This window comes from Nerophis lumbriciformis, linkage group LG02 (assembly GCF_033978685.3).
Source record: "Nerophis lumbriciformis linkage group LG02, RoL_Nlum_v2.1, whole genome shotgun sequence".
Classification (NCBI taxonomy): Eukaryota; Metazoa; Chordata; class Actinopteri; order Syngnathiformes; family Syngnathidae; genus Nerophis; species Nerophis lumbriciformis.
This window is the reverse complement of record NC_084549.2, coordinates 27,265,171-27,291,715: the sequence shown is the minus strand read 5'-3', so window position 1 is coordinate 27,291,715 and position 26,545 is coordinate 27,265,171. Positions and strand designations below refer to the sequence as shown.

The window sequence follows — 26,545 nt, the reverse complement described above, 5'->3', positions numbered from 1 at the left end:
TTCTCATTTCCGGTATGAATGCCTCGCAGCCAATTGGAAGCCTCCAGGATTAACGCTAGCTATCTGGGGCACGGGGCCAGCACGTCTAGCCAGCTCCAAGTGCCACGACTTCACAGTAGTCCAGCGATTGCCCAGCGGAGTTAGGGGGAGACATCTGGGGGGAAAGCAACTAAGCTAGACCGCTGCAAATACCCTACAAAAGCGGTACCATCTTCACCTGAAAGCTACCTTCCATCACCCACTTTTCTTACATCCGAGCAGACAACATTCTCATCCTTAGCGAGGTAAGCGAGAATAGGAATTTCCACGTCCATAAACTAGCCAGCGACAACTAGCTTGTCAGGCTATATTCTGGTAACCCTAAAGCTGCGTACTAGTGCACACAAGCTACTTCAATTTCGTTTTTATTTTTATTTTTTTGGGGGGGGGGGTATTTTTTGGGGTATTTTTTTTCTTCTCCCCACCCGCTGTCTGTTTCGTCCACACTTTTCTGTTGACACGTCATTGTAAGAAAGTTCAAGACGCTAGCCAAGTTCATTGATTCACCGTGTTAGCCGCCGTGCTAGTCAGAAAATGAGTGATTAAAATGTTCTAAGCCTCGTATTATTTCCTCAAATACACAAAATTTGCTTATTTTTTATATTATTTTTTTAATACGCTTGCTCTTATTGTCCTCAGTTTGTGCCGTAGTTTTAGTCGGCGAAGTAAAGTCTTCTACGAATACCGACATTCAATTATTATGCGGAAGTGGAGTTTATGTTGAAATTTGGATCACACATTGTCGTGGGAAAACCTCTTGCCCTGCAGCTGTGCAACGTACACGTATTGACTTTACTCCACGCATGCACATTTGACCCGAATGTGCTTAAGTTTGTCACTTTACCGTTCATTTTTATTCAACGTTAACGTCAATTCATTCTTGCATAATTGCTCAGTTTTATTCGGTGTGTTGGATTCAAGTACTGCTGGGAAAAAAAGAACTTCTTTAAAAGGTACATTAATCAGTCGTGAGAGTGTGCGTGTGCAGATGTCCTGATGTGTGACGTGACAAAATGGGAGGTTGTATAATCTCGTCCCTCTCTTGACCAGTTTGCAGAGCTTTTAAATGCACATGTACGTTGTTACGAAACGCTACATTTCTTCCATTTGGTTGACAAAAGGGGGGGGGGGATCCATATCCACATTTGAAATGAATTAAGATTAATTTAACCTATAAGTGCTCATTCATTCAGGTATATATAGAGGATTCTGCATTGACAGTTGTGTAAACCAACCTAAGTGTTTACTATCTTTCATAGTCTATGAAAGTTTATTCAAGTGTCAATTAAAAATGAAAAGAAGTCCTAAACAAGTTACGTAATAGAAAAGTTGGATTCTGATCCAGTTTTTTATGTCGCCTCAAGACAAGCGTTTTTGAAAGTGCAGAACAGCGACATCCGAAGGCAACGGATAATAGTGCACGTTTTCAATCTTTAAACCAGCGGTTCTCAAAATTTTTTATTTTTTTTTATTTTTTACAAAGTACCACCTCAGAAGACACTTGGCACTCCAAGTACCAACTTAATGACCAACATTAAAATACAGTTGCGTAGTAGGCAAAAGCATTCATTAAAAACAACACAGAGGGTTTATTTTATCAAGTATATGTATTATTTTGTGTCCACTGTCCCATTACACCTAATTTTAACAGTAACACTGTGTATAAATATATAACAAATAAAACACTGTACTGGTACTTTAATCAAGTGTTTCTTTATCGTACCACTAGATAGAGCCTGGTACCACAATCTGAGAACCTCTGCTTTAGGCACATCTTATTAAAAGGGAGTAAATAGACATGGCAAAGATTAATGGACCTTTACATTTAAAGGGGAACTGCACTTTTTGGGGAATTTTGCCGATCTTCACAATCATTATGAGGGACATGATGATGTATGTAATTATTTTATTTTTTGCATTCTAAATATTAAATAAATGCAATCAAAAGTCAGCTTACAATAGAGCCTACGGGAGCTGCACAATTCCGCCTATAAAGCTCTTAAAAATACAAACACCTCCATTGAGGTTTTATATACATGATGTGATTATAAATGTAATATAGTAACCGGCAAATTTATAATAACATTTAATATTTATGTATTTTGATTATTTTAAGCATACGCGGCACATTAAATTAAAACACGCATCACAACATTTGCTTTTCTTCCCCCTTAATCACTGATTACTACTCACTGCAGACTTCAGAAGAGCCAACAAAAATAATAAAACATCACTTACTGTGCAATGTCTGCTGTCATTAAGATGCTGACTGCTAGGATGTTCAAATATTCCTATTCAAATGAAGAATGTTTCATAATCCTCGCGAAGAAACAGGGACATGGGGTCCTGGGGGACCAAGCGTCTTTTCATGTCGTTTTCGCCTAAATGGCTGTCAACGTGTAACAACTTGTCAGAATACGCCCTCAGACTTCTTCTGTCCAGGTGAGATGCATGATTTATGATCTAGAATAAACAGGGAGCAAGGAAGCGAGACATACAAACATAGGGACACACGGTAGTGATCCCGGCGTCGCTATAGATACTGTGGTTCGTCTGCGTTAGCGCTTATAATAACAGTATCACTAATACTTGATTAATATTCAATTCACTAAATGTAAATGGAGTATTGTTGCCGATTTCTGAATGGTTATTTATTGGATTTTATTGGCGAAATAGAGGACCTCCCATTGGCTCTCCTGTAAGAGACTTTTATTTACAAGTTAGAATGCTTTTGTTTTTAAATCCCTCCGTTGTCGTGTCTTTGATAATGATTGTGAATGCGAGGCATAATTCCAAAAAAAGTGTAGTTCCCCTTTAATTTTATAGTATTCTTTTTTGTTAAAACTGTTTTTCCAATTGTGTTAACCTGTTAAAGTATGCATGAGTTTATTTAAACAAGGGTTTCCAACCAGTACAGAGTGAGCTGATTTTAAGTAGCTCACCTGAGGGTCAAAGAACATTTCCCTGAACGCTGTGTTTGTTGTTCAATTCAAACATTTTGAATGACACATGACTACAAATTATCATGAATACAAGTGGAGAGTGGAGCTCTTCCTAAATAAATGAGTTTCTTTGTTGCTAGTCATGTAAGTACAACACAAAAAGCCTCTCTGTTTTGTCAAAGTAACTCAAATAGCTCAAATTAAAAAAGCAATGCACAAGAAAGAAATGCATACTAAAATAAAAAGTGCATCGCAGATGAACAAAATGTTTTAAATGTGAGTTGTGGATAGCAACATGTTGTTCATGCTCTGACAAAACCACTGCAATATCGGTAATTAAATCTCAGTCATAACTGGGCGATTGGCAATATATTGTGGTAATTTCTATTTAAATTGTGTTGTATCGGCCAAGAGTATGTCGTTTTATTACTCCCAATCAGAGGTGGGTAGAGTAGCCAGAAATTGTACTCAAGTAAGAGTACTGTTACTTTAGAGATTTATTACTCAAGTAAAAGTAAGGAGTAGTCACCCAAATATTTACTTGAGTAAAAGTAAAAAGTATGTTGTGAAAAAACTACTCAAGTACTGAGTAACTGATGAGTAACATACACACTCATATATATATATATATATATATATATATATATATATATATATATATATATATATATATATATATATATATACATTGATATATACAGTATATCATTTATATGTATTTATTTTGCTGTTTTTGTTTACATGTTAAAGGTGTTTTAATGAATATACATGCATGTTTAACATATAGATTCCTTTCTTTAATGAAGACTAGAATATAAGTTGGTGTATTACCTGATTCTGATGACTTGCATTGATTGTAATCAGACAGTAGTGATGATAATGTCCACGTTTTCAAATGGAGGAGAAGAAAAGTTCCTCCTTTCTGTCTAATACCACATGAAAGTGGTGGGTTTTTGGCATCCTATTTGTCCAGCTTCCATATTCGTTTTTATACACTTTACAAGAAATATATTGGCGTCAAACTCCGTAGCTTGCTAGCTTGTTTGCGCTGGCTTTCGGAGACTCTTGTTTTGAAAGCGCAGGCGCGATGGAGCGGCACTTTTATTGTGAAGACAGGAACGTCCTCATGTGCGGTCAGTCTTGAGGCTTTTGACGGGATGTACGGTTGAAATAAAAAAAGTATATTTTTTCCTTCACACTTTTGATTGATTGATTGGAACTTTTATTATTAGATTGCACAGTACAGTACACATTCCGTACAATTGACCACTAAATGGTAACACCCCAATAAGTTTTTCAACTTGTTTAAGTCAGGTCATGTGACCATTTGTCTCTGTTTGATTGGTCCAACGTCACCAGTGACTGCATCTGATTGGTGGAATGAAGTGAAACGTCACCAGTAAGACAGGCACTTTGAAGGTCTGTCTGACAGACCAAAACAAACAAAGCGTGCATTAACAGATCGATAAAAATTAGTAGCAAGCTGAATGTAGATAAAAGTAGCGGAGTAAAAGTAGCGGAGTAAAAGTAGCGTTCCTTCTCTATAAATATACTTAAGTAAAAGTAAAAGTATGTTGCATTAAAACTACTCTTAGAAGTACAATTTATCCCAAAAGTTACTCAAGTAGATGTAACGGAGTAAATGTAGCGCGTTACTACCCACCTCTGCTCCCAATAAACTAATAGTAGTATATAAATAGAAAAGTTGACTTTAAAAACAGCTACAACATGGTTTGTTTTTAAAAAAAAAATATTGAAGGTATTTAATTCACATGTTTTTTTTAAATTATAAATATAATAAATATGTATTAAAATACGGATTTCTGTTATTCACTGTTAAAACGTGGCTTTAGAGGACAGCCATAACTGCGATGTGGTTCTCAATTAAAACAAGTTTGACACCCCTGGTTTAGACTAGAGTATCAAAAATGGGCATGTAATGAGTGCGTCTTATATTGCCGGGTTTTCACCACTCGCTATGGGTTTTGGTCTTGCTGTACCACAATTTTTTGTCTTTCCATTACATGTTAAAAAGTCTTTCCCTCTTTTTAGGTGAACAAAAACATTGAACAATGGATATCTACGACCCTCAGACTCTCGGGATTATGGTTTTTGGTGGATTCATGGTGATCTCTGTAATTGGGATTGCTCTTGTCTCCACCTTCTCTATGAAGGAGACCTCTTATGAAGAGGTACTGGCTAAACAGCGTAAGGAGTTAGGTAAGATACAGTCATCTCGTACGGACAAAAAGAAGAAAGATAAAACGGCTGACAAAAAGAACCGTGCAAAGAAGAAGGATGAAAAACCCAATGGAATGATCCCGGAATCAGAAAAAACAGATGAGATTAGTGAAGCTGATCTAGTCCCTGAACCTGTTGCTGCCCCAATTGTGGCCGCTGCTCCTGTTCCTGCCCCCAAATCTGTCCCAGCTACTGAGGTGAAACCAACTGAAATCCCTGCACCCGCAGACCCACAGCCCAAAGCTGCGGAACCAACCCCACCTCTTGCTGAGCCCTCACCTGCACCTTCACCTAAAGACAAAAAAAAAAAGAAGAAGTCTAGTCCACTTGCTGCAGCCCCAGCGCCAGTCAAACTCTCAGCAGCTCCTGCTCCAATCCAGGCCAAGAAATCTGCCCCAACTAAAGCAGTTGCCCCATCTTCTGCATCTGGTCCAGCCCCTGTTGCAACTAAATCCTCCCCTGTCTCTACTTCAAACAAATCTGCTTCTTCCACTTCCAAGTCTTCCCCTCCTTCAACCAAGTCTGCACCTGCATCGGCTAATTCTGTGCCTGCCCCAGCCAAGTCTGCGCCTGCCCCAGCCAAGTCTGCGCCTGCCCCGGCCAAGTCTGCCCCTACCTCGGTGAAGCCCGCCCCTCCCTCTGGGAAGACCCCCTCAGTCCCATCCAAGTCTTCTGCGGTCACAGCTAAGGCCTCAGCAGCACCAACCAAGTCTTCAGGACCTACCAAGTCTGCCCCGCTACTAGAAGCTGTCACTAAAGATGTTCCCGTCATGGCTGTGCCCCCGGTGGGATTGCAGCAGACCATCGCTCCTGCACCAAAAACTCAGGAGCCCAAGAAGAAGGCCTCCAAGAAAAAGTCAGAGACTGGTAAGTGCATTATTATAAACATTTGAATTTATCCAATTTTATTTCTCCTATTGTGAAGAATTAATTCCAAACATCCATCCATCCATTTTCTACCGCTTATTCCCTTCGGGGTCATCATTTTCTAAAATGTTTTTGCGAAGCAAAGCAGCATTTAAGTCGCTCATAAGCAGTTTAGTGGTCTTTTCTACTTTAACATAGCTCTCATATAACATAGCTCGAGGTTTACGACTTGTGAGACAGGTATTTTGGACTATGGACCATTTTGCCACAGTTCTACTGAAATGATGGAAATGTTCTCTACAGTTTGTTCAATTCTACCAGACCTCACACCTTAGCAAATGCGTGATTTTATGATGGTTAAAAATGAGAAGTAATATTTTTTTTTTAATTGTGACTCTTTGGGTACCACTTGATTCGATTTGTTTTGATTCTTGATTCTAATTCTAACTATTAGATTCCGAACCGATTCTCGATTCAAAACGATTCTCGATTCAAAATCTATACTTTTTTAATAATATTGGACGCCAGTTCTAGGATTAACTACATTTTTCCATAAAAAAGACAAACAACTCTGATCAATTTCTATATTACTTAAAAGACAACTGGTTTTGTTAAATAAAATGCTTCTTAAACATTTAATAAAGTCATATACAAACAAGGTAACAAGAGAAGTATCCAACACTTCTCTTTTCTAAAGTAAATCTGTACAGCAGATAAGGGCCTCTACATCAACAATATGAATTGCCTGAGTGGCTGGATAGGACAGATTGGGGAAAAAAAATTTTTAATTTTTTTCGAATCGATTAAGAATTGTTACAAATAAGAATAGCAATTCATCTGAAAATTGATTTGACACTTTACCCTTATATATATATATATATATATTGCTCTAAGGCACAGTTTTATTTTGATTGTTGGTTGGTACAGTAGGAAAAGGATTCATATGGCCCCATTCATCGTGGTTTACCTGACACATGAAACGTGACATGCACAATATCCACTTTAGCCGCCAGACAGCAATAAATGTAGAATATCTTAAAATGTGTTTTGTGGCAATTCCAACTTTGACCACAGGATCAGTTGCTATGTGGAATGGCTCTTTCAATCATTTTCAGCAGACCGCATTGCAAATTAATTAACCCCCCACCTTCTTCTCACTTGAGATTCACCCAGGAATGGAGCCAAATGAATCCCTTCCCGACTGTATACCGTTTTAATATGATACATCACATATTTTCCATCATTGGTTAGTTTAATAGAGGGATTACAGAAAACCTACATTTTTTCCTACAAAAATTTGCAAAGAGTTGGGTAAAGTCCATTTGCAATAGGGACGAATAGGGAAGTGATGAACCACATCCGACAGAACCTATTCAAGTCAGTCATCTTTATTGTCAATTTTCTTTTCTCTCTCAATCTTATGAGCCAAATGGGAAAAATAAATTAAAATTAAAATTCAGATATACAAAATGTACATGATAAAGTACAAAAATGTGCACTTTGCAAGAATATGTGCATTTAGAAAAAAGAAACACAACCACCATGTGCTACTAAGAAAAAGAAACATCAGGGGCAACAACAAATGATGGCACTGTGGTTCAACAAACGCCCAACACCGCCACCTACTGAAGAGTAGTGGAGCTGGATAGCTCAGCATATTCATATAATATTCAATAAAATACGTCAGATGAAGCTTTCAAAAGGAATGGCTTCACTGTAAGTAAAATAAAACATTATTTTTCTTAAATCTTTTAACGTTTTAGAAAGAAAACTGTGTACACTTTTTATATCCACTCTATATTACAGACGCATTGGACTCATGTATGTTACACTCACATTACTCAGAAATAATACTCTGTTAGAGCAGTGCTGGGTCTTTCTGGCACGTGGGCGGGCAGAGCCTGTCTAAACATGACTGCCCTGTTTTGCCAGCGAGAAAAGTCTACCAGGGCCCTGAGCAGTCAGGGGGGGTGCGGTTCTTATATCCTCAGGCTTATTTTTGCCTGGTGCCACAGACTTATATCATTTATTTTCAAAGCTCAACTTTTTGTTTTGTCCTTCTCCTGTACAGTGGCAGCAGTGAATCCATCCGAGGCACCACTGCACCTGCCCTACAAGGTTTTAGTGTCCACTGTCAGTAGCATGGTGTTCAGTGAGGCAGAAGCCCACAGGCTCATCGAGATGCTGTCTGAGAAAGTTGGCATCATCCAGGATACTTGGCACAAGGTATGGAACTAGATTTGGTCTACTGGATGCTTGGTTGCCTAATGAAGAGGGACACTTAAGCATTACTGTGCTTCATGTGCTTTTGCAGGCCACTCAGAAAGGAGACCCGGTGGCCATGTTGAAGAAACAACTAGAGGAGAAGGAGAAACAACTGGCGGCCGAACAAGAGGACTCTTCTGCAGCAAAGAACCGTGTGAGAGATCTCACAAAGGTATGAGGGTAATCTTTTCCTCAAGGTCCAAATTCTGTATGGGTTTGGTTGGTCCAGTTGCACCTACAACTGTAACACAAATCACATCAAAAATTACAAGCTGTGTGTAAAGTTAGAAAAGGTTCTAGCAGAATGGTTGTGAAAATAAATAGTAAACACAACATTTGAAAATGCATTCTGTAAAATACAAGACAAATGCATTTGTCAAAGCAGTGAGTGTTACAGTATATTGTGTATATATACACACATTGGCTTGCTTATTTTGTCCTCTAGGTGGTAGTAGAGGAATGGTAATAATTGGTCCTTGATGATGCTCACCTTAGTTTTGCTGAGCATAACATCACGTTATGAGAGTAGACAACAATGTGTATGAACACTTCATGTGATTCTCCTTGCGAAGTCTGCTGAAAGAGCTTTAAGATATTAAGTGCACAAAGTACACATCTTGCACACAAATTATGTATGCAATATATGCATATTTGGGTCAAGTGATGTCCTGGAAATCGTAGGCTTGTGCCGTTTTGCTATAGTGTATAATGCATACTCAATAAACACGCAACATCATTTGTAGCTGGGCAAAATTATCAGGATTGAGGCGCCATAACCCTGATGGAGACTATCCATAAATTCGAAGCATTTTTGCTCATTTAAAAAGTTGTAATTCATTGTTGTCTGCTTTTAGGAGCTTTCGGCTGAGAAGTCCAAGGTGGCTAGTGTGGAGACTAGGCTGAGTTCCCAGCTAAGCAAGAGGGAGCAGGAAATGATTGCTCTGCAAGCTCGCATGCAGGCCAGCTACCAGGACCATGTAGCCCAAACACAGAAGCTCAATGCAAAAGTTAGTCTTTCAACATAATAGTGTGATTTACCAGTGTAGCGTCAACATTTGTGCGTCGATTCAAGATTACAAACAAAACTTCAATACTATCTGCTAGATTCTCGGCCTGCAGGACCAACTTGAAAAGGGTCCCAATGCCCAGCTGGCCCGTCTCCAGCAGGAGAACTCTATTCTCCGCGACGCCCTCAACCAAGCCACTAGTCAGGCTGAGAGCAAGTAAGTGCACATTAAGTACAGTGTTTACAGTCTATCCGGAGTTCCAAACTTTTGAACAAACATGTGTTGTGAAAACGCCTTTCTCACACTTGATTCTGTCCCTAGACAAAATGCAGAGCTAGCCAAACTGCATCAGGAATGTGGAAAACTAACCAAGGAGCTTGGAGAGAAGAGTGAAATTCTGCACACCAATGAACACATGAAGAAAAGCTTGGAGGCTAAAGTCTCTGCCACTGAGAAGCAGCTCTCCGCTTTACAGGTTCGGCCTTTATTATAGTTATTTTTTAAGACATTTCCAAAATGTTGTTTTCTAAATTGCAACATGCCTAGACTTTTGCCTCCTGTCATCTGACTGGGTAATGTTACAGCAAGTTTAATTGCTCTGGAAGCACAGATCTCAGGCTGGGCTGGAATGCACACATACACAAATGATAAAGCTAGTAGGAAACCGTGTCTCAGCAGCAGCTGGAATGTGTGCGTGTCTGAGCATCTCTTTGCTCAAGCTCACTGTATCTCTCAGCATATAACAACACTAACAACACTGTCGCTAACACAACACAATGGCAGTGCGAGGCCTTGTTGAACTGTGCATCCTGTTCTGTCATTCAATTAGTCACCTACTTTGGAAATGTTGCCAGTTTCTGTTTATGTGATGCAAGTTAGTCTGCTTTTACCAGCAGTCAGGTGTTTCGGTAATCATTAACTCCACCCCTTCTACACATTTTAGGTCTTTAAACAGGCTATTATGCAATGATTTATACTTTTAGTCAACACTTAGTATGCTGGCATACTAATACATGTCCATTAATGTGTCGTGTCAAAGCTCATTCAGTAATGTTTTTTTTATTTTGGATTTGAGCAATTATGCAATTCAACAAAGTAGTAGGCACAGGAAAAGTCTCCAAATTAAGTGCTTGAGTTTGAATCCAGGAAGGACGCATTGAATATTAACTGCCATCTGCTGTTGCACCATTTTAAATTGTTTGTATTATTGGCAGGCCAGTCATGCAGAGAGCGAGCAAGTGTTGCAGAGGAAACTAGAGGAGGTGTGTGAGGAGATGAGAACAACACAGACTCTAAACATCAACCTGCAAGACTCTTTGAAAAAAGCCCAGCAGGACAGCAGCACACTCTCAGGTTAGATTAGAAATTGAATGAATGGAGAATGAACAGTGCGGTTGTTGTATTTTTTACTTGTTTGTTGTGTCATATTTTATCATGTAGTAGCCACTTTATTTACTCAACTACAATGAGTACTCGTTGTCTGCAATGGTTAAATCCGGAGGCTACATTAGCGTTTATTTGATCAAGTGGATGATCTTTATGCGAGCGGAAGCAACCATTCGACAAATTATGCTAAATTATGTTTTTAGGAGCTGTTTAATAATGAGCCGACTTTCTCCATGCAGAATTTCAGGTACAAATTGGCCACCTGGAGACGGAGGTCAAGGAGCGCTCTGCTCAGGTGGACGCTCTCAATGCTCAGCTGCAGGAATCACAAGTTGAGAAACAACAGCTTGTGCAGCAGTTGACATCCATCAACTCATTACTGGAGGCCAGTCAGAATAAAAAAGAGCAGGATCATGACCAGGTGAGAGTTTGATTTATTTACTGTGACTATTCATTTATTTTCATAATTTTTTTTTTTACTCCACAGGCAAATGCTACAGAACTACAACAGTTAAAGCTCAGGTACATGTTTGTTTCCTATTTTATAACTGGTCTTGATGTATTCAGTGAAGTGATTCCCAAACTGGTACAGGTACCACTAGTTATACGCGGGCTCCATCTAGTGGTATGCCGAAGAATCACTTGATTAAAGTACAGTGTTTTATTTTTTATATTCAAACACAGTGTTACTGTTAAAACTGTGTGTAATGTTACAGTGGCCAAAAATATTAAATATACTTGTTAAATAAATTATCTATTTTTTAATGAATACTTAGGCCCACTACTCTACTGTATTATTTTGTTGGTCATTGTGGTGGTACTTGGATAGCCAAGTTGGTGAAAAAAAATTGAGAACCACTGATTTAGTGCATCGAATGCATACAATCAAACCCATAAATATTCCAACTCCAGCCAAATTTATGTTTTTTTTTAATTTGGTGAATATTTATACATGTATTTCAGGTACAAAATACACAAAAAAGTGGTAGACTAAAACTTTGCGAGAAAATGTATCAGTTGAAAGTAAAGTGGAACCTCCATTTACAAACTTAATTGATTCTTGAACAGAGTTCGTTAATAGAAAAGTTAATATATTGAAGAAAATGTTTCCATAAGAAACAATGTAAATGTGAATAATGTGTTCCACTGGCAACAAAAGTCAATATTTGGATTAAGTATCTATTTAAAGAGGAACTGCATGTTTTTAAAAAAAATGTTGCCTATCATTCACAATCCTCATGTAAGAGAACACGTTTGTTTTTCTTTTTTTTTTAATGCATTTTAAATAGTAAATAAACGCGATGAAAAGTCCACTTACAATGAAGCCTATGTGAGTCGCTCTATTCTGCCTATAAAATCTCCTAAAAACATCCAAACACCTCCATTAAGGTTTTATATATACACTGTAAGTATATATGTAATGTAGTAACGCCATCATTTGACGCCCCAGAATGTAGTGGACTTTGCACTCCCCCACCTGTATAATTTAAAATGTAAAGACAATACATTTGCAACACAACAAGCGAAAGAAAAAATATAAGCTATTTAAATAATGACTCTGAGAAAATAACTGAAACTTGTTAATGTAGTGCACTTTACCATTGGTTGCTAGGAACCATCATGCAAGCTTCATATTAATCATTTGGGGTTTTTTCTGTCACTGATCTCAACTTTTACTGTAACTTAGAGAAACTAAAATCGTTTACCGGTAATAAATTGTCACCATTTCTCTGACACAATTTTTGACCAGATGTGACATACACAGTTACTGCTGTGAAGCCGAAAGTTTTGGTGCGTAAAAAGGAGCTCTTGACGACGGTCGCATGGAAACTAGACTCCTCTAGACGAAGCTGACAACAAAGAAATGCCTTTCAAGTTTCTGCTTTGCTTGCACTACATGTTACAAGGCCCTCGTCTTACAATCCTTTACTATGTGGAGGGTTTAATACTCCCTTACTTGCGATGAAAAGATAGCAGTGCTGCTGCTGACTGCTGCTGTTGTACACCTTATTCGCTGTCACCTAGAAAAAGCTTGACAGTTGACACCTCGGCTAGTTTTGATAAAACTGTTTTCTTCTCGCCTTCTTCTCTTCTGGTCTTTATAAATTAAACTCTCAAAACCGCGCCAATAAGTGTTTCGGAACGTATCCGAAGTAACATGGAATAGTTCACAGCACGGGAAGCAGGGAGAGCTGTTGAAACAATCATGATTGAGTGAGCATTATGGTGTGTGTTTAAGCCCACAAATTAAGACAAAAATAATGTGTTTTAAATACGATACTTCTTTATAAATCGTATTTATGAGACGTTTGAGGGCCCCAGGGAACTGCCTGTGTTTGCCTAATGGTAAGTTTGCCCATGACTACAGTCTTTCACAAATACTTACTCACCTGCCCTAAAGACTTTTAATACTGTATTGACATTTTATTGTTAATTTAAAAGTAAACTTCCCTTATAAGTGTGCAGAGTGTGTTTCATTATACATTCATTTGTATTTACGTGAGTTTTTTATTTATAGATTTTGCAATTTGGCGCCCCTTCCAGCAGATTGCACCCTGTGCAATTGTAAATGTGAAGCCTGTCGGATAATGGGCACATTTATAATAACATTTAATATATATAAATATATATATATATATATATTTTTATATTAAGCAGACAGTGCATTCATTTCTAAAACGCATCACAGCTTTAGCTTTTTTTTTTTTTTTTCCAACATCAACTTCCTGAATGTTTCAAACCACACACCGCTTGTCCGTTGCTTTCTTTGGACTCATATTGAGCTAGCATAACTAATAATAATGGATTAGATTTATCTAGAGCTTTTCTATACACTAGACATTAAAAGTGCGCACAGAGAAATGAGAACCCATCATACATTCACTCCTCGTTCACACCTTGGTGGTGGTAAGTGACATTATGTAGCCACAGCTGCCCTGGGGGAGACTGGCGGAAGCATGGCTGCCAGTTTGCGCCTACGGCCCCTCCGACCACCACACATTCGTACACACTGGGAGCAAGGGTGAAATGTCTTGCCCAATGACACAACGGCAGTGACTTGCATGGCAGAGGCAGGGATTGAACCCTGAAATTGCTGGCACGGCCGCTCTACCCACCGCGCCACGTCGTCCCAAACTACAAAAATGTTGTAAAAAGGCTTTAAAAAAATAAATTAAAAAAAACATCCTGCACTGAGTACAGTAGCCAAAGACAGCACTGTATTGCTGACTGAACTATCCCTGGAGGGAGATCAAACTGCCAAAAAATGGCTGCGAGGCACAAAATAGGTGGATGAAACGTTTGTACACTGTGACAAGTTTCGTACACCGCGGCATATTTTTATTCAGTTTGTGATTCGTAAATTGAAAGTTTCGTACAAGGAGGTTCCACTGTTTTTAGTATTAAATTATTCTAGAGTGGAATAATCTGGATTAAGCTACATTTTTGCAAGATATATTAGATTAGTGCAAAAGATAGCATTTCTTCAAAATTGCCCAAAAGATTTTCAAAATATTTGTCATTAATATATCTTACACAACTTCTTACGGTCGTTTGCTACTGTCTTGTGTCCTTATCAAGACAAACACAAGTCAACAAATACAAATGACTAATTTATGATCAAGTGTTTGTTTTAGAAGTATGAGATCAAAAATTTTAAGTGTGGACTTAATATTGCTAATATTAATATTGAATTTAGGAGTCAACCATTTATTTCTCAGGGCTGAAATGTATTTTGAAAAAAGGACATACTTGTCAATGTAACCATGTTTTATAAAACTTGGATGAGACTTTTCCCCAAATACTAACTCTATATGCCATGTGCAGTCTGCAGGAGAGGGACAGCCAGTTGAACACGCTCCACGACGAGCTAAAGCAATTGCTAATGAAAAAGGAGGCTGCTGTAAGTGTTTCGGATATACTGTGATTTTTTTATCAATAATGTACCTTTGATGATTCGAGGAACAGTTTTTATTTATTTATCAAAACCATTCAATTATAAATGGCCTTGCTAATTACAAACTGTTTTTCAGGAGAACACGATTTCTGAGTTGGAGCAGCGGAATAAAAGGTATGTTTCGTCTGGACTTGTGCTTGCTTCACCTTTTTAATATGTGCTGATTGTTTAGACATGATCTCGATCTCTTTAGTGAGGATTCCAGCCTTATCGCCTCGCTTCAAGACGAACTTAGAAACCTCAAAGAAGAGACCGTACAACTTAAGAACACAGCAGTAAGCACACGTCATTACTGTACCTTCCCCGCTGGACAGGAAATAATCACATTGGCTTATGTGCATGCCCTTTCTGTTTCAGCAATCAATTGGCTCCATAGAGCAAATAAAGAGCAGGTGATTTACTTCAGCATAAAAATCTCAGTCACACGTTAATCGGTCAGGAATTTTGATTTGAATGTTTTTGTTTGTTTGCAGTCTGACAGAGAAGGAGGTTCTTGTTGCGTCACTACAAGATCAGCTGAGGGAAGCCAAGCAAAATGAAGTGAATATGACTGGAACACCTTGCATTAGAACACTTGGCATTCTATCTCCCTGCTGATTTTGTTTTTTATTTGTAGGCTGTTACAGCCCAGATGGCAGCTTTTCAAAGTGAAACCAAAGAATCTCTGCAAAAACTCTTCCCACTTGTACCCTTAGAGACCGAACAGGTAGATGAAGCTGATGCCACAAGAGAAGTTTTAATTCTGGTTATAAATGTACTTATTTATTTCTATTTTTCTGTCCGTGTAGCCAAATTGGTTACAAGCCTTTACGCAGAAAGCTCAAGAGGTTCTCAGCCAGCAGCAGAGCCAACAATCTCATTCAAGTCAAACATCACCAGTAAGCTGCAATCTTTTGAAGTTCCCATTACCATAGACCAGGGGTCGGCAACTTGTACTATTAAAAGAGCCATTGTTCCCCTTTTCCACATAAGAAAGATGGTCTGGAGTTTGCATAGGCAACTGATTTTGATTATTTTATGTTTTACTAACAGATGTAAGTAGGGGTGTAACGGTACACAAAAATTTTGGTTCAGTATGTACCTCGGTTTAGAGGACACGGCTCGGTTCATTTTCGGTACAGTAAGAAAACAACAAAATATAAATTATTTGGTTATTTACCAAATTTGTAAACAATGGCTTTATCCTTTTAACATTGGGAACACTATAATAATTCTGCCCACGTTAATCAACATTAAACTGCCTCAAGTTGTTGCTCAGATTAAATACAATGACAAAAATGTTCTTCTACATATAAAAAGTGCAACATTAAACCGTTTCAAATCAACTCATCATGCTTAATTTATTACAGCATTTGGGAAGCCTGTAGTTGATTTTTATTATGTAAATGTTATATTTTTATCAACATGTGATAGCAGGGACCTTGCCATTCAAAACTAGACTGCTGCATTTCTAATGATTAATGTAACTATAGCTGAAGAAATGGTACAATAGCAATAGGAGAGACTATTCATCCCTGAACACCATGGAGTTTATGTAGGCTTAATGATGCAGTTACATTATTATATCAACTATCAGAGACAGAAACTCTTCATTTAATATAATGTCCTTTTTTGCTGCTTCAACACAGCTCAATCAACACAGAAAAAGGTAAAGTGAAATAACAGACAGACAGGGCTTTGCTGTCTGTAACACACGCACACACACACACACACACACACACACACCGCAAAATGAGCTAACGTTACGCTAAAAGCGAATTAGCCTTCACCTCAAGTCAGGACTGCGAGCGAGCTGAACTGCCTTTTATATTTCTAGAAGGTCAACGGGCTCATAGTGATGTTACTAGTAGTTGACTGGGAGGTGTTTATTATAATTTGGGGAGAGTCCGCTGCCTGATGCTTACCTGCTAAACGCTAAGCACTGACTATATGCGCTCTGAATACGCACTGCTGATTGGCTGTTACCGCTCTGTTTGTAACCAATCAGATGGTTGTGTGGGTGGGACAATGCTGGGTGCTGTGTAGAGTACTGACAGACAGAGGCAGAAGGAAGCGGAGGCGGCTACTTAATATGTTCGTGTGAAAACTCGATCGGTACACCACCGAACCGAAAACCCCGTACCGAAATGGTTCAATACAAATACACGTACCGTTACACCCCTAGATGTAAGTCAAGGTGACAAGCAGATATTAAGTATTTATTTTTGATAACCTTTAAAAAATGTTTCATGATCAGATAGTGTAGCACATATGCAGTTGCATATGACTGCATATGCACTGCACACTAGAAAGTGTTGATGTGGCAGAAAAAGGCGGACCAAATTGATTTACGTGATGGGAAATGGCGGGCCACATTGAATGATTTGGCAGGAAGTGACGGGCCACATTGAATGACGTGACGGGGCCACATGAAATGACATTGACACCTGTGCTTTACACATCCAAAGCCTGACAAACAGTCGGAATTGATGAAATTATTTTTCACAAATGCACTCGGTATTGAAAAAAATGTGTCTGTGAAAAATCCATCAGAGCCGCGGTTTGTCGACCCCTGCCATAGACTATTTTTGATTAATTTGATGTTATGAATTGTTTCAGGAGTTGCTTGAAAAGATGGAGACTGATGAGACCCGCAGCTCCCTGCAAGCTGATTGTGAACAGTACAGGACAGTTTTGGCTGAAACGGTAGAAGAAAGATTATATTTTGTGATTAAAGTGTGGAACTTTTTTGTCTCAACTCGGCCCCCTTTTCTTCAGGAAGGAATGCTGAAACATCTGCAAAAGAGTGTAGAAGAGGAGGAGCTGGTGTGGAAGTCAAAGATGGCTAGCTCAGAGGAGCAGCTGAGAGCAGTAAGCAAAGTTTACCTGTAATCTCCTTAGTCCCCCCCGGGAACTGTACTGATACTCTTTACTGTATCATTACTTCCATGCGACCAGGCTTTGGAAAAGGTCCACATGATGGAGTCAGAAAAACAAAGTATAGAGCAGGTTAGGACTCTTTCCCTCCCACCCCCCCTTTTTAGAGTACATATAATGTTTATCTGATCATCATTCAGAGGAAAACCGCTTATCTCTTGCAGCTGAAAGAGCAGATGCTGCTTCTGGAAGCACAGCTGGAGAAGCAGTCAGACAACCATTGCATCGCCGAGGAGATGGAACAGGTAGATTTTCTAAAAAAAGATGTTTGCAGAAGCTTCATACATTTAACCATGTGACGTGTCCTGTGTGTTCAGTTAAAGCTGCAGCTGTCTGTGAGTCAGAGCCAGCTGGGCTTGGCCCACAAGGAGGCCCAGGCGCACAAGGAGGAGCTTTTAAAGGTGATTTGTTGTACTTTGGCAAATGCCAGCACATTTGTGTTTCATGTAGGATGTGTTCACACTCATGGTTTGGTTCTCTGGTTTGAATTAAAGCAGAGAAGTATACATGGTATGTTTTGCATTACACTTTAACATCAAATTGGGCAAGTAAAAAGGGAAGTCGCAACCTGATTGGGCAGCTTGTTTGAGGTATATTTTCAACACAAACCAAGCAACTACAAAAACTTATGTCAAACTATCATGTTAGCTGTAATTCATTGATTACATTTGTTCTGTTTTTTTAATCACAGTTGACATGCTTGACTGAGAGCAACAGCATTATCGCAATGTGGCACAAAGATAATGTGAAGCCATGGAAAATAAAATAAAAACTCACTCTGTCACAAAACTGATGTTAGCAGCTTAAAATAGTGTGAATTTTTATATAACAAATACTGTAAAATATTTATAATAAACATATACAAACCATCAACACACTTTTGATACTTCCAAGTTCTAATGATGTATTGTTTTTAGGGTAGAGTAGACAGTTTTTTTTAATTTTTCACACGTAACGTGCAACCATTCATTACACAAGTTTTGGATAAATGGCGTCAATTCCGAGTGTGTTTTAAACTAACCAATATTAATATTTCTCACACATTTAAGAATCAATACAGCGATATATTACGTGTACAATGTACATGTACATTATATTTTAAAATCGATATGGGGATACATTACATGTACAATGATGTGTACATTATATTTATAATCAGAGCCTTACATGAAGGAGAATGTTGTGTTAATCCCCCATGTGTGTCAAAAGGCGCACGCCTGCCTCGTTTGCCGTTGGACGAAATTAAAACAAAGCTCGTAATTCAATAAGTTCATGTTCTTATCATTGAATGTTTAAAAAAGAGACAATGTTGCACATTTATGTATAAATACAAAACATACAGTATGTCAGGAAAGCCAATCAAAACCAAACCCTGATCTGTTTTGCAAAGTTCAACATGCAATTGTGACCAATATAAACAATAATACTGGTAGGTTAAATATGTTCTCTTAAACCACTATTTTACATATGCTAGCACTGATTGATGGCTCTGTTTTATTTACTTTATATTATCTGAAGCAGAGAAAAAAGCTAAACATTCAATACTTACTGCTCAGAAAAGTGTTTTTTGTTGTGTAAACTTGAGCATTTTATAAGGAGCTGATGTTTTATTTTAGTAAAAACAGGCCACTTCTTTTCAAGTCTGTAAATTACTTTAGGAGGATTTTTTTTGTTTGTTTAAATACCAATCTTAATATTAATGTAATTTAAATGAAAATACTTGAAGTTAAGGGCTTTTTATTGGCATTTTTTTAGGTTACATTAAAAAAAAAAAGAGATTAATTAGAGCAGTGATTGTCAACTTGTGGTAAGCTCACCAATAGTGGTATGCGGTCTCCATTTTGTGATACGCCAAAGAATCACTTCAACAAATATTTAAACACAGTGTTACTGTTCAAACTGTGTGTAATGTTACAGTAGCAATAAATATTAAATTGACTTGTTTAATAAAAGCTCTGCCTTGTTTTTAATGAATATTTAGGCATACTACACTATTGTATTTTAATGTTGGTCATTATGGTAGTACTTGGAGAGCAAAGTGTTTTTTGAGATAGTACTTGGTGAAAAAAGTTTGAGAACCACTGAATTAGAATATTTAATTACAAATCTTTTTTTTTTTTAAAGCACTGAATTTTTACCAACTCAGATATCACAAAAAAAAAAAAAGTACCAGTGAACCAGAGTTCTAACCAAACGCGTCCAGTGTGAACACACCCTTCTAGACGTCCCTCCTTAATGCGGACAAGAAGCTCGCCGGAGTGCCGGTGGCGTTTGCGACTGGAAGTGATGTATTCAGTGACGAGCAACGGCTTCCTATTTCAGGTCAAAGAGCAACTGAGCCCAATCACCATGAGTGGTCAGCGAGAACAGAATGGCCCCACTGAGGCTCACCCCAGTCAGGTCAGGGTGCGAGAGTCACAGGGCACCCTTGTGGCACCAGGCACAGTACTGTGTACTGGACATTCATTCACTCTCCCTTCTTCTTCCAGCTCTACTTTTTGTCGAGTAGCTAAAGAGAATATTTTTGAACATGGATGCACATCCAGATCATGGCCGTAACTACCATTGGGGACACTGAGGTCATGTCCTCTGTATTTTTTTTTAGAAGAAGATGATATAACTGAAAGCAAATATACCGTATTTTTCGGAGTATAAGTCGCACCGGAGTATAAGTCGCACCTGCCGAAAATGCATAATAAAAAAGGAAAAAAACATATATAAGTCGCACTGGAGCCCGGCTAAACTATGAAAAAACTGCGACTTATAGTCCGAAAAATACGATACTTTGTGTGGGACATTGTGTGCGCTGTACATCACAATGTGGTAGATCATCCTATCGCAATATACGATCTTTGGTCATGCACAGCTAAACTCAATACAACTCCAGACAAAATTGTTACAGAATTAAGTCCACTTTTACTTTAAACATCATCCGATCTGAAATGTGCCGTCAACATAATGTTAACATGAAATTATGCTGATGTCTCTGCAATGATGGTGTTACCTGAATGCGATTAGCTGTTGGTATAATACTGTCATGTCAGTCAGGTGCCGCCCCGCCCTACACACAGAACACGCCTTGTGCGTAGAGCTTCGCTGTCCGTATAAGGTCGGGTGGGGGGCGTTTTGTGTGAAGAAGCCCGTGTCAAATGTACATTATTGAATGACCAGGTGCTTCATATGAAATTTTAACTTAATTGTATTCCCAGACACGTCATCCGCTGTCACTGATTAGAATATTAAGATATATTTCTCCCATTACTTCCGGTAGCCCTTGTGGTGCGCCTGACAAGGACATGTACTTCAAAGCAGAAGGTCGGGAGTTCCCATATTTATGTTTTAATGGTGTTGAAATTGTTTAATACGCTTAACTTCAGCATAGTAATTAAAAAAGTGGATTGTTCATTGTGCTGCTCAAGGTAATATTATTTTTAATGGTACTGGGAAAACCCGTGATTTCAGCCTTTCAAAGCTCCTCTTGGACCACCATTTTCTTTGACCTCGGTATTTGTCAAATCCTGGTTACGGCCCTGATCCAGATGACTCCCTAACGAAGTATTGTTTTCAGTATGCCTAGTACATCTGCGACACAGTAGTTCTTGACGCTAACCATATGAGCTCACAACTAACCACAGCTCTTTCTCAACCCTCCTTTAAGTTTTCGCATGCTATCGCTTCCCCCTCTTCTCCTTTGTTGAAATGACTGCGAACATCATCCGAGCTGTTTAACATGAGCCTTACGCTCGAAGGCAGAACTAACCGGTCGAGCAGCTTTGGTGTGCGGACGTGTGGCACAAGAATGTTTGCTGACTAACACACAGATGCCTGTATTGTAGGTGTCTTTATTTATAGTCGCTTTGTGTGTCACCAGGTTCTGTCCCAGTTAAACCAGAAGCAACAAAAAAATGACTCCAGTAGCTGCAGCGACGACATGCGCTAACCTAACCACTGTTGTGGCGATTCCTTGCAGGCCCAGGCGACTATCACAGAACTTCAGGCTCAGCTAGATCTACTTAAGGTTTCTGCGGAGTCGCCAGAGGGCAACACAGAAGATGTCGTCCAGCTCAAGGTGTGGTCATAATCTCAAATACATCATCCAAACAATGTAGTAGTCTTTAGAACATCTAGTATTGTTCATCTCACAGTCCCATATATCCCAACAATTAACCCTCAGCGGACAAAGGCTGACTTTTTTTGTTTTTCATTTTGTTTTACATTTTGTTACTCCATTATACATGATTTTGTCATTGGAGTCAAAAGTCAATGTCCAATTATTTCACAGGTGTACGATACACTGGCAGTTTATTCAACAATACCCCAAAGCCAGACAGGACATAAAAGTCCTCCCTTTTTCAAAGGGGGCATTAAAACATTTTGGTTCATAATTGTTTTAAAGTTAAAGTACCAATGATAGTCACACACACACACACATACTAGGTGTGGTGAAATTAACCTCTGCATTTGACCCATGCATCCCCTTGTTCACCTCCTGGGAGGTGATTGATTGATTGATTGAAACTTTTATTAGTAGATTGCACAGTACAGTACATATTCCGTACAATTGACCACTAAATGGTAACACCCCAATAAGTTTTTCAACTTGTTTAAGTCGGGGTCCACGTTAATCAATTAATGGTAAGGTGAGGGGAGCAGTGAGCAGCAGATACTTTCTTTGCTCATATCCATCAACCAACTTGAGCCCTAAACAAAAATACCAAACATGTAATGTTTTTATTTGATTTTGACATCCTCCAATGTCAAAATTTTAATTAGTATAACATGAGTTATTTTATGAATTTAAACCTGTGATCTGATCAAAATTCATTAAAAAGGATCAAAACTAAAACATATCTATTAGAAAATGTATTAGGTTTATTGAGAAATCTGAGCAAAAAAAGTATGAATTCAAAAGTTTTTACGCCCTTGGAAAACTTGAGGAACTTTATGTCCTGTTTGGTTTTGTTCACGCCTGTCTCTGGCTATCATACACGGTAACCCTGCACCTGTCCAACATTTATAGATAAGATGTATCGCAAACAACGCAACAGTAAGGAGGAGAGGAGGACACAAACGTTAGCAACACGAGCATAGCTTTGTGAGCTACATTGCTAACATTACCGAAGCCAGATTTGAACAGCAACATCATGCTAGGTTAACTTGTTTGTGGAAGAGTACCGTATTTTTCGGAGTATAAATCGCACCGGAGTATAAGTCGCACCTGCCGAAAATGCATAATAAAGAAGGAAAAAAACATATATAAGTCGCACTGGAGCACTATGGAAAAAAAACTGCGACTTATAGTCCGAAAAATACGGTAACAAAATAATGAAAAACAGTTGCTATGTCTGGAAATGACTGCCAGATATAGTTGGTACACGATTATAGATGTGTAGCAAAGCCTGTTTTTCTATCCCTCCTCAAAGTGTTGATTGTAAGTTGTCCATAGTGAAGTGTAACAAATACTGTACAAGGGGAACCTCAATTTACAAACCACAGACCAAATATAAATATTTTGTTGTATGAACCTCGTCTTTGTGTACGAATGTTTCATCCACCGATTGCGTGCCTTGCAGAGCAGCCATTTTGTCCCCGGCAGCACATCCATTGTGAGCGGGCTAATCACTACTCATTCAGGCAGCAGAGCAGTGTTGTTAGCTCCTGTGCTAATTGCTACTTGTTGTGCTTTTTAAGTGTTTTTAGCCTTTTTTCTCCAAAGAAAGCAATGGACAAGCAATGTTTGGCTTGAAACATACAGGTAGCATCCACAGCGTTGTCGACACTGCCCTCACCCCCTTCACTCCTAGTTTTTTTTTTTCGTTTTTTTTTTTCTAATCATTGTAGCTACCTGGCTGTTACAAGTCAGAGATTTGTGATTTCAGACTGAGTGCACCACAGTACTAGTGACAGTGTGATTGCATGTCGGCTTGTGTGATGACTGTATTATGCTGATAGTATATATTTGTACCATGAATTGATTAACGTGGACCCCGACTTAAACACCTCCTGGTACCCTAGCACCTCCAAAACCCTCAAATCTAAACTCCAAACATCCCAGAACAAGCTAGTCAGATTACTTCTAGACCTCCACCCCAGATCACACCTCACTCCTACCCACTTCTCCAAAGTGGGCTGGCTCAGGGTGGAGGACAGAGTAAAACAACTTGCACTGAGCCTAGTCTATAAAATCCGCTACACCTCCCTGATACCGAAGTACATGTCAAACTACTTCCTTAATGACCGCCATAACCACAACACTAGGGGGAGCTCTACTAACCACGTTAAACCCAGATTCGATCTAACAAAGGTCTTAACTCATTCTCTTTCTATGCCACATCAATGTGCAATGTGCTCCCAACAGGTATAAAAGAAAGGGCATCTCTATCCTCCTTCAAAACCGCAATAAAAGTACACCTCCAGGCAACTTCAACCCTAAACTAACACCCTCCCCGGATTGTTAATAATCAAATGTAAACAATCAAATGTAGATACTTCTCTTATGCCTTCAGATCTCTCTCTATCTCTATGTCCACTACTTGCTGTACATATCCTACCAAGTCAGACCTACACTGTTTCAATATCCATTTCTCTGTTCTCAATTGTTGATGACTGATGATAACAACCAAACCTAACCCCCCCCCTCCACACCCTGAATTGTAAATAATGTAAATAATTCAATGTATACACCTTGATGATTATCTTGTGTGATGACTGTATTATGATGATAGTATATATGATAGTATATATCTGTATCATGAATCAATTTAAGTGGACCCCGACTTAAACAAGTTGAAAAACTTATTCGGGTGTTACCATTTAGTGGTCAATTGTACGGAATATGTACTTCACTGTGCAACCTCCTAATAAAAGTCTCAATCAATCAATCAGAGCGGCTGCAAATGATCGTTCAGGTAGTTGTTGTTTTGACTTTATTAAATAGAAAGTGGTTATGTTTGTTTGATATACGGTAGTGTATAGTGCTTTATATTGTGTTCAAAATGTAAAGACTTTTACCAAAATTTGGATGTTGTTGAAACCGGAACTCTTTTTTTAATCTACATTGTTTTTTTTATTGAGAAATGTGCTAGTTCCGAACCACGTTCAAGAACCAATTAAGTTTGTGAACAGAGGTTGTGCTGAGCTGATCGGTCCGAGGGATGGGCTCCAGCTCACCCGCGACCCTCAACCGATTTGCGCGTTTAGAAAATTAATGATATACGTTTCCCTTTTATGTCTTCAGGAGCGGTTGGAGAAAGAGAAGAAGTTGTCCAAAGATCTTGGCCAGGCAGCCACCAAACTCCAGCAACTTCTCAAAGCGACTCAGGAGCAGCTGACCAAAGAGAGGGAGACGGTGAAAACACTACAGGAGCACCAGGATGACAAGGTAGCGCATGTTTGTACACAGCAAGACTCCGCTCCATTTGCCTCACCTGATCTTATCTGTTCAGGGAGAGCTTGCGGGCTTGAAGGAGGGAACGTCCGTCTGACAGGAAGTTCACCACGCTTGACACCAAAACCAAATATGCCTTACAGTTATCATAGTTATGCATTCCAAAATTTTTATTTCTTTCTTGTACTGTAGTTAATTGCATTTGTTTTGCAACGCTAATAATCAAATGTTGGATATGAACATTTTATGGTAAGATTAGTGGAGGTAATCCTGCTGCAATCTTGACTGAAACCCGCATTCCATCAACAATTCTGGCTATGTCAGATGATGTTTATGCCCCCCTTCGCCTTATAACCCAAACATTTCCTCATGGTTCAGTGTTAAAAGGGAAACCGATTGTACGTCAAACGTACATCAACTTGTGCAATTACTTTGTATGTTTTTTTTAAATGTGGTTGATTGATGGGAACACTTTACGGTGACACTACAAGGCCTTTGGGCTTCCCTCCATAGCGGGACAGCAGCTCGCATTTGAGTTTGTATGAATGAATAAACTACAGTGTAACTACATCACAAGTCTGGCTCTTTTCTGCTGACACCTCAAACAAAAATGCCATACACAGAAAGCCACACCTAACACTCCCTAGCTCCAATTCAGAAAGCACCTAAGAGTTTAATTGAAAACAAGATATTCGTCTCATTAAGTGGATACTAACTGACTTAAGAAATTGTGCTACAGGTTGAGAACAGGAAGTGAATATGTGCAAGTAACTGCTATGAAGCGGAAAGGGGTAGGATTAAATAAGCTTTGCTTCTTCTTACTCATTTTCAGATACACTATATTGCCAAAAGTATTTGGCCACCTGTCTTGACTCACATATGAACTTGAAGTGCCATCTCATTCCTAACCCATAGGGTTCAATATTATTGTCGGTCCACCTTTTGCAGCTATTACAGCTTCAACTCTTCTGGGAAGGCTGTCCACAAGGTTGCGGAGTGTGTTTATAGGAATTTTCCGCCATTCTTCCAAAAGCGCATTGGTGAGGTCACACACTGATGTTGGCCGAGAAGGCCTGGCTCTCAGTCTCTGTTCTAATTCATCCCAAAGGTGTTCTATCGGGGTCAGGTCAGGACTCTGTGCAGGCCAGTCAAGTTCATCCACACAAGACTCTTTCATCCATGTCTTTATGGACCTTGCTTTGAGGAAGGGGCCCGCTCCAAACTGTTACCACAAGGTTGGGAGCATGGACTTGTCCGAAATGTTTTGGTATCCTGGAGCATTGAAAGTTCCTTTCACTGGAACTAAGGGGCCAAACCCGACTCCTGAAAAACAACCCCACACCATAATTCCCCCTCCACCAAATTTCACACTCGGCACAATGCAGTCTGAAATGTAGCGTTCTCCTGGCAACCTCTAACCCAGACTGGTCCATCAGATTGCCAGATAGAAAAGTGTGATTCATCACTCCAGAGAAGGCATCTCCACTGCTCTAGAGTCCAGTGGCGACGTGCTTTACACCACTGCATCTGACTTGGTGAT

At 39.1% G+C, this 26,545-nt stretch overlaps 1 protein-coding gene across 1 annotated transcript; it reads left to right on the top strand.

The window, feature by feature from the left end:
* Positions 1-75: 75 nt before the first annotated feature.
* rrbp1a (ribosome binding protein 1a) lies at positions 76-25,575 on the top strand. The gene is made up of 26 exons (XM_061960030.1): positions 76-284; positions 5,034-6,089; positions 8,161-8,315; positions 8,404-8,526; positions 9,209-9,361; positions 9,459-9,577; positions 9,683-9,836; positions 10,576-10,714; positions 10,987-11,168; positions 11,235-11,269; positions 14,573-14,648; positions 14,779-14,816; positions 14,896-14,977; positions 15,060-15,094; positions 15,176-15,242; positions 15,319-15,408; positions 15,491-15,580; positions 17,301-17,387; positions 17,460-17,552; positions 17,640-17,690; positions 17,783-17,863; positions 17,936-18,019; positions 19,941-20,018; positions 21,589-21,687; positions 24,856-24,999; positions 25,064-25,575. The coding sequence occupies exons 2-26, from the start codon at positions 5,054-5,056 to the stop codon at positions 25,100-25,102; spliced, it is 3,330 nt and encodes a 1,109-aa protein (XP_061816014.1). The 5' UTR covers positions 76-284; positions 5,034-5,053; the 3' UTR covers positions 25,103-25,575.
* The last annotated feature ends 970 nt before the right edge of the window (positions 25,576-26,545 follow it).

What these genes read in the sequence shown, in the direction of transcription:
- rrbp1a (XM_061960030.1), top strand. Translation starts at nt 5,054, where the DNA reads ATGGATATCTACGACCCTCAGACTCTCGGGATTATGGTTTTTGGTGGA. An exon ending in TTGGAGCAGCGGAATAAAAG is followed by an intron (nt 14,817 to 14,895) that starts GTATGTTTCGTC and finishes CGATCTCTTTAG; the next exon opens with TGAGGATTCCAGCCTTATCG. An exon ending in ACAAGGAGGAGCTTTTAAAG is followed by an intron (nt 18,020 to 19,940) that starts GTGATTTGTTGT and finishes TTCCTATTTCAG; the next exon opens with GTCAAAGAGCAACTGAGCCC.